General features: G+C 41.7%; 1 protein-coding gene across 1 annotated transcript in view; it reads left to right on the top strand.

The window, feature by feature from the left end:
* The window catches only part of agrn (agrin), a gene marked incomplete at its 5' end in the record, with an annotated part of 134,040 nt that overhangs the window by 21,566 nt on the left and 99,917 nt on the right, over nucleotides 1-12,557 (top strand). Inside the window, 1 exon segment of the mRNA XM_014010337.1 lies at nucleotides 2,127-2,348. Coding sequence (XP_013865791.1) covers nucleotides 2,127-2,348 — 222 coding nt within the window.

Raw genomic sequence — 12,557 nt, 5'->3', positions numbered from 1 at the left:
CTCATAATATTATGACTTTAATCTCGTAATATTACAACCTTAATCTCATAATATTATGGCTTTAATCTCGTAATATTACGGCTTTAATCTCGTAATATTATGATTTTAATCACGTAATATTATGACGTTATTTTTATACAACTTTATTGTTGTAATATTATGACTTTATTCTCGTAATTAAAAAAATCTCATTGTGTGGCCCTAATACTCCGTCGTACTTCAGACCCAGGCCGCCTTTGCAAAAAAGATCAGTGAATGAGTGACACGGGCATCAGGGTTGCCAGGTAAAAATTATATATATTTTTTGCCAGTCCTTTTCTGTGTACATTTTCACCAAATAAAACACACACCTTATCTTATTACACCCTCACTCAGCTCATATGACAGTTTGGGTSAAAATCCACTAAATTTAAAAAGACAGTACAACAGTTTACTATGTCCCATCTTGCAATCCTGCCTGGCACATTACTGCAGCAGTACCATGTAAACGTGTGATTTTTTTTCTTCTTTTTTGTTTGTTTGCCCCAATAAACATGAGAAAAACACCAGCATTTCCAGAGACCTGTCTCGTGTTAACAGGGCCTCAGCCTCCACCAGCTAGCCCATAATGGTGTAATGATCACAATAATGATGGTCCTAATTGTTCAAAACAATGTTTGTTCTTCTGTTTATGAGATTCTATTAGTCCTAAATAGCCTGGGGAAATAAAAAAATGCTCTTGGGACTGGGGGATAACACTATCTGGACAGGGGTGGGTGGCAGTAGGAGTAGCCACCATTATTTTAGGGGTGCCCTCCGGTGGTATCCCTTACTCAAATGGTCTGTCCAAATTAGTCCCATTGAATTGCATTGGATCATTGCTTTTCTCTTGTATCAACCCATTTTGAAGCATCATCACCACTAAGATTGTTTCCCCCCCCCCGTGGATTAATATATTAAATGTTTTGTGATGTGTTTAAAATTGTCACCAGGCCAGAAATTCATAATCCAAACAAATACAGAGTTATCTACCAATCAGGCCTAAAACTTCCCAAACAAAATTCCCAATTCAGCCAGATCCTCTTCACTTACTTTCACCTGATCTCGACCGTACACCATTCCCACCTGGAGGCAACAGTTTTCAGCACCCACGGTGCTAATAATCACACACTTACCCTCTGTCTCAACATACACAACGCCATGTAGTGTTTTCATGGACACATAAAGCTATAAAGAATTGATTGCGTCAGGAGGGGGCTGGGGGGCTGTGATCAAAGCATTGTTCACACCATTTCTTTCAGCTTCCCGCTCGCTCCTGATCAAGTCGTGTTATATCAGCCCAGCCTACACCCATCTGCCACTACTGAGAATCATAGGCGCAAAATCCAGCCTTCGTTTTAATGAAGTCATGCTGGAGTTTGTGCGTGAGTGGGAGAGACTGAAGCAGACACCTCTCTCTGATGTTCACATTTCATATCTGCCTCTGCCCAGGAGCTTGCCTTTTCTGAATTATTAAGCAGTTTGGTCTTTCTTCTTCATTTTTTTTGCCTATTTCTTTTTTTCACTCCCCTTTTCTATTCCGTTTGCTACATTTTCTCTGTCTCTCTCATGCAAACTCTCTTATTCCCCCGTGCTCTTCCTTTTCTCRCTTTTCTGTGTCAGTTCAACTAGCTCTGGCTGAAGCAGCGGCTCTCACTGAGATGCAAATGCCTTGCCTTTGAAGGGGCACAGTTGGAGCGTCAATTAATCCAGCCATTTACTCGCCTAAAAAAATTGCTCTGCAACTATTGTTAGTGGACGTTTCATCTCTTTTGTGCTATCGGCCATTTTTATCACTGTCCTCATGCCACTGGATTCAGTGGACTCTTCAAAGATCCAGGAGACGTTATGATAGTACAAAAGTGAGGAAATGACATGGGAAGCTGAAGAATCAAAGGTGTGCTGCACGTTCCATCATTTCTCTGTTGTTCCCTAAACTCCTAATAATGCCCAATAACTCCATGTAGTCGCACACTAACCTGCCTCCTTATTACCTATGCCCTCCCCAGCCTGAGACTTTTCTCCAACCTCTGTTTTAGATCTTACCCGCCCCGTTCGGCGCCACCCCTCTAACTCCGCTCTCTGTTTCTCGGCCGCTYGGCCTTCAGATCTCAACGCTCCGAGCCCGTGCCTGAACAGGAGCTGCGATCACGGCGCCACGTGCGTGGTGAAGAACGACGAGCCGGTGTGCGAGTGCCTCGAGGCCTGCTCCCAGACGCCGGACCCCGTGTGCGGATCCGACGGCCACGGCTACGGCAGCCCGTGCGAGATGCGGGCGATGAGCTGCGCCCTGCAGAAGGCCATTCACATCCGGCACAAGGGACCGTGCGGTGAGTAATCACGCTGTCAAAAACGCCACCGAACCACAAGAAATCACTCACGCAAATAAGCGTCAATTCACGTTCCGACACTTGCACAAAGCTGCTGCCGGTCCAAAGCCAAACCGTTCAGTTCACACAAACATTTTGTCTGTTTTTGTTTTTTACTTGTACCTTTCGTGACTGTAAATTGTTTGTTCCGCTGATTGTTTTGTGTAGGTGGCATTCAACAACAATCGAGTGCACAGATAAATGTGGCTTAAAGTGGGTTATTTCTCAGTTGGTACATTATTGTCATGGCAACTAAAGATGGGCACAGAGAGTGTGACACTTTGTGTTGTACTTGCAAGTGTACATTTAAACATGACTTAATGGGTCAATATTATGTGTTTCTCAGGCATACATTTAAATACTATACCATAATAAAGTATCTATGTCACCTTTAGCTGTTATTAAAATGCTGTTATTATGTTTAAATAGAAAATAAACTTATCTTCTCATCACTTCCTCTTCTAAACGCCTTGAAATTGGTCTCTGTCTCTTTAAGAACCACCTTCTGCTTCTCAGCAGACAGTTTCACTTTCAGTTTCGCCCGTTACTGCCGAGAGCCTGCAGGAGTCATGGGCGGGGTGTGTGGGGAGGTGTGTGTGTGTGTGTGCACTCTGCCATGAGGAAGTTCGGCTTAAAAACACATCCCAAAAGGCGTTTCTGGTCCCAAAAGGCGTTTCTGGTCCCCACCTGTCGTTTTGCTCCTCAGCATGGCTTCCTAAAAACGCTGCAGGATTTCTCAAACATGCATGAATGAGTCAAAGCAAGGCTTTGGGCATGTTTTTATGAGAGTATAACATTATAACATGATATAAAACTCAAAAAAGTTGATTTTACATGATATTGCCCCTTTAATATAAACTGAATATACAATAAAATACAATATAGTAATGTAAACTCAATATATACACTCAAAAAAGACGTTTGATTAATTTATATGGAGAAAATGCTGACAAAACATGCATCTATTGAGTTTATTGAGTTTTATTTTTTTAAATAGACTTATCCTGCTTTTAAATCTTTCTTTTTCACATTTAAATCATTCAGTTGGGGTCTATATAAAGGGGAACTGCAATACCTAATTGTAACTCCACAAGCCCCGCTTCTTTTCTGCGGTGTGTCTCAAATCAAYTSGTTTTGARACTGTCTCTTTAAATCCAAAGTCCATAAGTCCATTCTAGTTTGACAGAGGGGTTTGGGACTATATAGCAGTGCAGAAATGTTTTATYWGAATTAAAAAATGTCAACAARKTGAGATTTGTCCATCCAGCCTTACATGTTGGAGCCAGAGTCTGACCCAGAGCCAGGGAGCATGAAGACCAACAAATTGTACATGATTTTGCTTAAGATGACCCCTTTAAATAAATATTTTTTTTGTAGTTTCATGTAAATTAAACATTGTTAAATGAAGATGGAAAATTAGATTGACCGTTTTCCCTGCAGTGATTTCATTCTGGAACAAGAGTCTAGTCTTGGTCCACATATTCTCTTACAGTTGACTCATCTATTGGCTCTCAATTTAMCTGTTTTAAATCACTTGTTAAGTGAACATTTAAACACGTTTTCATTCATTCRCCAAAACTGGCATGAGTAACACACTACTTGTCCTTACAAGGTTCATTTATGTGTCATTGAAAGCTTTAATTCGTGGAGTGAATTCAAACAACCGATTAAACTGCAAATAGAAGAGAATTTCAGAAGAAGAAAGCCTGCTTCTACAATCCAAATAGAACGACTCAGACCTATTACTAGTGYTGAATCAGCCCTAAAATATTTTGTTGACAGAACCCAGATATTTTAAGTAACAATAGAATTGGTTCCTTCCTCATGTTTTATTCAAAMCATATTCACGCAAGTTTAAATAATTAAATCACCCCATAATGTCATTTATAAGGCTGCGAAAATATTAGGAAAGTGTAAGAATGATCGCCTGCAGGTAAGGAAGGATCTCTCCCTGTGGAATATAATTTCATTCAATTTAATTACCAGTGCCACGTTTCTCAGGGGCTAAAATTATAAAGCAGGGATGTTGACTATAAACACATATAAACTCGTACTCAAGGGCGACCCCCTGGGGCTCGTTTCATACCCAACAAAGTCAAAACAGTTTCTTTCACGCTGCGGGATTTCGTGATAACTGCTCTGCTAGCATTCATTCATTCCTTCAGTCCTCAGAGCTCTGCTTCTTCCCATCTAAACCATTACCAAGACTCCCAATTCGCCTGTTTTGACCTTTCAGTGAGGATGCACTTTACTGCCAATGAAGTGTGAAGCATACTTGTGTGTAATTGGCTACATGAGTCACTTGGCTTTGTCTTGCAGTGTCGGTGTATCAGCTAGTCATTAGTGCACCGGCAACAGCAGAGCTTCAAGTGTTAAAAATATCTTCTTATCCACTATGCAGGCTCGCAGCCATATGGATCGCCTTCTACAGCTTGCCAAACCCACTTAGTAATACTCTTGATGACTTAATGCCATATTGCAAGGCCTATTTTCCCATGGACTCAGATGATGTCGTATTTTTTTTTTCTGTGTGTACAATCAAGCCATTTCCTCTCTCTCTGCGCACACATTGCAGAAGCACAGCAGTTATTATCCCTCTGGTCCAACTCTCTCATCTACCTCACTGGCTCATTTTCACAACAATACATTTCTTTTCTTGCATACTTTGAAGCCGTTACCAATTAAACTCAGTTTTTCCTCTGCAGTGCTGCACAGTTATTGGAGCAGAATGATCAATAGAACTGAATTAGTGTCACTTTGCTGGTGTACGCCACAGTTTTATCCTAATTGTGGAAATGGTTTGTTAGTTTGGAGGATGATTGTGCGAACGGGTCTAAGCAGCAGTTTGAGTTYTTCACGCACCTAGCAGGTGACAACAATTGCAGCTGTAAAGAACCTCTGTGGGTTCTTCCCTTTTTACCGCCTTGTGTAAAAGCATCAGTCATCTTCCCATCCCAGTCTTCTCTAAATTGAAAAACCAGTTTGCGGGCATGTAAGTCGATGAGAAATGCAACGAGAAGCAGTGTTTGGGCGGCACGCGGGCGCTTTGAGTCAGCGTGGCGCCCCACACCGCAGGTAGATCCGTCAGCCAGGGGTCCCACGGCGGTAATGAGTAGTTTTTATTTTAAAAAGCACGAGGCAGAGCGAGCAGGCGTAGAGGAGGTCCCTGTTTGTAATCCAGCACTATGGATGGCTCTTGGCTCCCAGAGGAACAGGCCTGCGTCAGCGCGATGGTGCCATAAAAATGCTGAGGCACTGGCTTGCCAAGCGCAAGGCAGCCCAGGAATGATGGTGATAATAATGTGGGTTATTTCTGGGCTGTTTGCACAGCTTTACTGGGCTTTATTCAACACCATAACAAGTGAGTGACTTAAGCTATTATCTCACCTAATTATCATGGGCTCCTCCAACCACTAATATACTTTACATTTTTATGAAGCAGGAAAGGGGGGGGGGAATAAAACGTTTTGCCCCGAGGTGCAGCTGAAGACTCTTCAGTAAATAACTTTTTAGAATCCTCAGCATTTATTTTTCAGAAGACGACTTTATTTTATGTTTGTTTACCAGTCTCTGCTAGTGATTTTCATGATCACCTCTACACATTTGAAAGGTTTTCTTATGTGCTCAAAATATTCATGGAAGAAACACGGTTTAAAGTTCCTATCCACTTCAGTTTGTGTATAGCATCAATTCACACCAAAAGTCATCTCAGGGCACTACACAAACATGGAAACTAAATTTAAAGCAGCAATATTATTCAAATCCAGGTTCAAACTTCTTTTATKGAAAGTTGTAAAAGTTATCCCTCTGTGGAAGCCGGCAGATTACGCTGAATAAATTGACCATCCTGCGCAGCACGAAGGAGACAGTGGGAAGGAATGACTCCTGTTTAACRAGAAGAAACCTCCAGCAGAGCCGGGCTCAGCATGAGTGAACATCCGGCCGGGGTTAAGAGGACAGGAAAGAGACACGAACTCTTCACTGCTCAGGTTCCACTGACTCTTTTAGAAACATCTTAGGACATTTTTATTTAGACGGGCTTTTAGTTATTTGCTCTCTGTTAAACACTTTGTGAGGTTTGAATCTGTTAAAGTGGCTATATAAACAAAGTTACTTACTTAGATTAGCCTGGCCCTTGCCTTCCTACGCAGTTCCACTCAATTCTAGTTTCCCTTCACTGCTTCGTCTGGGACTTCTCCCATAGACAAGGATTTCTTCGGTAGAATTTGACCTGGCCCAATCAGCAAACAGAGGGAGGGGTTTTGAACGACAACATCAATTTTCTGCACAGTGTCTGCTTTAGAAATGGCAGCAGAGGAAGTGAATGAAGCCAGTCTGTGTTGATAAGGGTTCCAAATTAAGTTAAATTTGTCTGACAAAGCCTGTAGGACTTATTTACAGCCGTCTCATTTGGCTCGGTACTTCTCTCCTCTCAGAAGGGGGATGATTGTTTACAGCGCACGCAATTTCCGGTTAGCTTCTTAGCTTAGCCTCCTTCACAGTGAAGCTGGCGCACATGCGTCGCGGCTAACGTTAGCGATTGGGTAAATCAGATCCAATCGTTTTAAACTTCAACAGAGGCCACGCCTCCAGGAAGCTATCGCTTCTCAATAGCGGAGGGTCCAGACCCTCTGTACGCAGCAAAGCGAAGGACAAGGGGCTGGTTTTTACCAGGCTATACCTTCTGCAGCAGTCGAAGCCTATAGTAGCAGAACTAAGGGAAAGCTGAGGAAACCCAAGACAACCTGAACTATAAGATTTATCAAAAAGGAAGGTTTTAAGCTGAGTTTTAAAAGAAGGCAGGGCCTCTGCCTCGCAAAGTTCTGCCTTCCTTATTAGAAACTCTAGGAACCACAAGTAAACCTACAGTCTAAGAGAGTGAAGTGCCCTGTTATGAAGCTATGGAACAATGAGATATTTATTGAAAAGTGGAGCTTGGTTGTTGAGAGCTTTAAATTRACAGGAAACCAAGAAGCTAAAATCAGAACTCTAGCAGCAGCGTTCGGGATCAGCTGGAAACTTTTCAGAAAGTTTCTTTGAGCATCCTGACGTTAAACGTCAGACTCATTTTGCATTAGTCCAGCCCAGAGGTGCATAACTGCATGTAGCAGTGTTTTCTGCCCGTTTGTTGTTATTATCTTTTAAATGCTCTGTAATGTGAGAGCTGCATTTTTGTGCCTTCCAGCCCCCAAAAGTCCGATCTTACGAGCAGAAGAGTAAAAGAAGGAGGAGAACAGAGAGAATAGCTGTGTATAGGTGCTTCAAATGTGTGGGTTTTGTGTGGCTCACCCCAGCCTCTCATGGGCCCCACCATAATTTCATTTCCTTTCTCTGCAGGCTGAGGAAATACTGGTTATCTATATGGCTCAGGTGCAACCTGATAGCAATATGAGTGACATTTGTTATTATTCTAGGATCTTTTCTTGTCCTTCTGCGATGAGCGGTRTATGTCCTTGTAAGGTAGGCAGGGAGAGGTTTACTCGATTAATAGACACCCCGTTGTCTAGACCCGAGTCCCTCCTCTAGAAAAAGTCAATTTTTATGRTGTTATTTCCAAACAGATGAGTTCCAAGGCACCTGATTCATTTGACAAAAGGAAAAACAACTCTCTAACCCCACTCTTTTTTTTTCTTTTTCTCCCACAGGTGTTGGAAATGATATTCTCAGCTGAGTGAAAAATATAGGTCACCCCAGCGTGCGAGGTGGAGGGCAGAGGAACGAGGGAGGGGGAATGGATAAATGTTGGGAGGGAAGGAGATGAAGGTGAATAAGATGAGGAGGAGCGCAGGAAGCAGGGAGGGCAGAGTTAATGGTGTACGGCCAGGCAGACACCAACAGGGGGGTTGTTATCACTCAGCCATGCTCGCCAGCCTTCAAAACACAAACAACCCCACTTCTTTCTGCTTAATCCTGAGGTAATGCTTTACCCCAACCCCCTCAGCTCTAATTCAGGTTTTTCCCCAGCAAGGATATCAACAAAATGTTGTAAAGCTGCGGGGTCCTTTTTTTTTTCTTTTCCTCCTCTGTGGATCAATCCCCCATKCTTTCAAGGGCACTTTTTATACCGACCTGCCCGTATTCCTCAACACATCCTTCTAAAACCACAACCGCTACCACCAAACTGCTGCATCACAACAAAAACACTACCTTCGCCTGAGGTTCGGGACTAAAATCTCATTTTTAAAAAGTTTGTTTATATAAAAGGAAGGAGGAGAGGCTTTGAAAGCCACAACACACATTGCCATATTGGGCAATATTTTGTAAGTTACGTGATAYTGCAGATTGTTTAATCTTGCTTAATACTTTTAAATCCCAGCGTCAGATTGTTTCTAAAAGCAGATTTTGTTCTTGCAAAATGTTTTTCGTTTTTTTTTTCCTACAGCCTAAATTTTATGCACCATGTTGCCAGAAGCATCATAGATTTGTGGTAAGTGGTGTGCAAATATCATCCCACTTTCAGTGATCTGGATGCCAGTGCTGGCWCGTGGTTTCCCCCAGATATGGCTACTGTAAGTGTATCTGATGCCCAGCTTGTGTTTCTACACCTAAACATCCAAATCTGATGGCCTTTAACTGTGCTGCGAGCCTCTGCTGGTGTGAATCTGCAGCATTTTTTTTATTTCCTGCAATTTGTCTGGAACTTGGAGGCCAATTTTGAATATGCAAGTTCTTTTCATCCCTGCACAATAATTACTGGTGATAATAATAAAAAAGGACCATTTTGTGTAATGTTGGCACACTAGCTTCTCATTTGGCCTTTTCATTGTGACATAATTGGCCAAATTTTCTACCTCAAATTTTTCACTTTTACAGATTATAAAGTCGGACACTGTCCACAAAATAAAAATAAAAAATGCAATAATAGTCTTTAACAAAAGTGAAACAACAAAAATAATTATTTCTAATTTCGACAAGCCTTCCCTTCTGCTGGCTTTGAGCTGCAGCTCCTTTTTCTTTTCTGTATGTGACGCATTTTTTTTTTGTCTGGAGGATCAGGCTGCGTGGAGAGCCAGGCACAGGGGGCAGGAGCTGATAAAGAAGCGAGGCTGCTATCAGGACACAGGGCCCGATAAAGGACAACACTCACCGCCGCCGCCGCTTCCTGATTTATAGCTGATGCAACCTTAGAGGAGCCACGACCAGAGCAACCTTATTTTGCAGACACTTGTATTTTCTGTTTAGTTTTTTTTTTTTTGTCACAGAAAACCTTCAAATAGCAGCTTTTGTGTCCAATATATTTGTGCCCCTGACCTATCTGAGTTGTTGAGCGAGGAGGAGAAATGACATCTTTGTTTCGTCTTCTCTTGTACATTTTTAGACCTAAACCATGAGGAAAAGTACATATATTTCAACACCTGATTCTCATATTGGTTAACTCCTTATTTCAAAGGGAGGGGTACAATTAGGGTTCTTTACAAGCTTCTATTTCAGCTGTTTGCCCCAATCTAGGAACAAAAGCAATGTCTGATGTTACTTTAGGTTTCTTAAAAAACAGTGCTCATCACTTTTAAAGGGGCAATATTATGTGTTTCTCAGGCATACATTTAAATACTATACCATATTAAAGTATCTATGTCACCTTTAGCTGTTATTAAAATGCTGTTTTTATGTTTAAATAGAAAATAAACTTATCTTCTCATCACTTCCTCTTCCAAACGCCTTGAAATTGGCCTCTGTCTCTTTAAGAACCACCTCCGCTTCTGTCTCGCCCATTTCAGTGTGTTTGTGTGAGTATGGGAGGGGAGGGGGGGTCGCGCTCGCGAGGGGAGGGAGTGGGGCTGCTATGATGCAGTTTACTTGGCATCTGAAAATACATTTCCTCAAAGGTTTTTTTTTTTAATCTGAAAAGAGCTTCACTGTGTGAGAACTAATGTTGAGAGCTCAGCAGACAGTTTAAGTTTCACTTTCAGTTTCACCCGAGAGCCTGCAGGAGTCATGGGCGGGGTATGTGGGGAGGGGGGAGGGGCGGCGCTCTGCCATGAAAAGGTTCTGCTTCTGGTTTCTGGTCCCCACCTGTCGTTTTGCTCCTCAGCATGACTTCCTAAAAACGCTGCAGGATTTCTCAAACATMCATGAATGAGTCARAGCAAGGCTTTGGGCATGTTTTTTTATGAGTATAACATTATAAAATGATATAAAACTAAAAAAGGTTGATTTTACATGATATTGCCCCTTTAAGGAATCATTGCTCCAGCCAGTCCTGCTTTACATTTTTGGTTTTCTGTATATAAGTTTGACTGAAAATGCTACATTTGAACATTTTATTGTAGGTAGTATACCTAAAGGAAACTTATGTCAGGTTAGTTGATACATCTAAATTGCCACTTAGGTGTGAGTGAAAGTGTGAAGGGTTGTGTGGCTCTGTGGTGGACTGATGACCTGTTCATGGTGCAGCRATGCTGAATATAGGCACCAACAACCCTTGATGGAAAAGCTGGTAAAAAAAAAAAATCAAATAAAATGGAAAGGTACACTGTGTTAAAGGTTGGCATTTGGCAAAACCAGTACCAGATCAAGACTGTTAAAAAAGAAAAAGGGTGAATTCATGATTGAGATGAAGTAAATTCAAGACTAAAAGAGAAACGGATTAATCACCTGAAATTTTCCAGTGAGCTGCCTTGCTTTCCTCAATTAGGGCTAAATTATCAGTGGTTATTGGCCTGGCCCTAATTAAATGTGATAGTGAGCTACGCTAATGCAATCCTTGTAGCATAATTGGTGTCAGAGGGAAAGGTTTGTCTACTCTTGTCTACAAGACCTTCTCAATCATTTCCTCCCCCCATGTGACATATCTGCTTGTACCCTGGGCGTTTCTGATCCTGCCTCTGTTTTTTTATTTTTTTATTTTTTTTGAAAAGGGGAAAAAAATGTCTTTCTGAAACAACCAAATCCTCATGAGATGATTCAAGTGAAGCCTTTTTGAATACCCCGGTGCCGTTTTGTCGAGGAAATTCAGCCCCTTTCCTCTGTGGTCAGAACAAACTTCAGTTGGAAAAAGGAAGCAGCATTTAGAAAATCTAAAGTGTATTGTGGGGCAAAAATATATCAACTTCACCAAGTTACAAATAAAACCAGAAAAGTGTGACTTTTCTCACTTTGTTCAGGTAGTTTCCCTAGTTTTTTTGCTGCTTTGAAGCATCAACAAAAAGCCGTGCTGGCTGAACGCTTCCCCAAAGGGCTGTAGTAGCCAGGTGATGAGCAGTAGCTGGCTTTCACTAGATACAGCAATTGGCATTCAGGCCAAAGCGTTCAGTTCTTGTCTCATCAGTCCAGAGAAGCTTTTTCTTCATGCTTTTCAGAATGTTTCAAARTGTTATTTTGGCAACTGCTGTTGGGCTTTTGTGTGGTTTTTCCACCGGAGTAGATTAAGATTCTGACCATCTTCTTATAAAGTTTTGATTGATGGAGCGCCGAGGAGGTGGTTGTGCTTCTGGTTACCTCTTTCATGTTTACTAAGCTTGTAGTGTTCATTTATTCAGTTTCACTCCTCGAGTGTGCGCTTTGGTTAGTTTGCAACTTGTGTTCCCGGACTCTTGATAGATTTTTTTTTTCTTTTCAAACTCTTCATATTAAATTTTCCTTTGAAGAGATTTTCAAACTCCATTGCTTGTTTTTTTTTTTTCATGTATCACATGGACGGGCRTATTTTTCCTTTTGATTTCAAACCAGTCGGACCAATTTCAGGTGCACTCCAATGCTATTTTACATCTGTTCCATATTAACTTAGCATCTCTGCTCTTCATTTATCTGCGCTGCTGCACTGAATCATCAAGCACAAYAGCAGCTGTCAGCAAAGGAGCTTATCAATCGCAATATAAAGAAAGAAAGCAGCTGCTCTTTACTATTTAACTGCTTCATGGATGCTATGTAATCTGTGAAATGCACGTACTTAAAGGCAGATTTACGGCCCGAGGCAGTTGAGCATCTGGTCTCAAATCTTAAATGGCTCCTAACGGGAGTGTCCGGTTCTGTGGGCGACATCTTAAAACGGCACTGAACTGATTTCAGTAATAACTAAAGCAATTAGCAGAAGCAGCTGAAACAAGCCGATGAGTTAATATTCAGGAATCTGTCATAAAGCACTTGGTGCCCCAGTGACAACAGATCTCTATTCAGAAGAGTGCTAAGCACAGCTTAGATACAGTGCAGAATAGGCCTGACACAATGAGC

The sequence above is a fragment of the Austrofundulus limnaeus genome, unplaced genomic scaffold, assembly GCF_001266775.1.
Source record: "Austrofundulus limnaeus strain Quisiro unplaced genomic scaffold, Austrofundulus_limnaeus-1.0 Scaffold68, whole genome shotgun sequence".
Lineage (NCBI taxonomy): Eukaryota > Metazoa > Chordata > Actinopteri > Cyprinodontiformes > Rivulidae > Austrofundulus > Austrofundulus limnaeus.
Note: the sequence above shows the minus strand (reverse complement) of the source record. Positions and strands in the feature narration are given on the sequence as shown.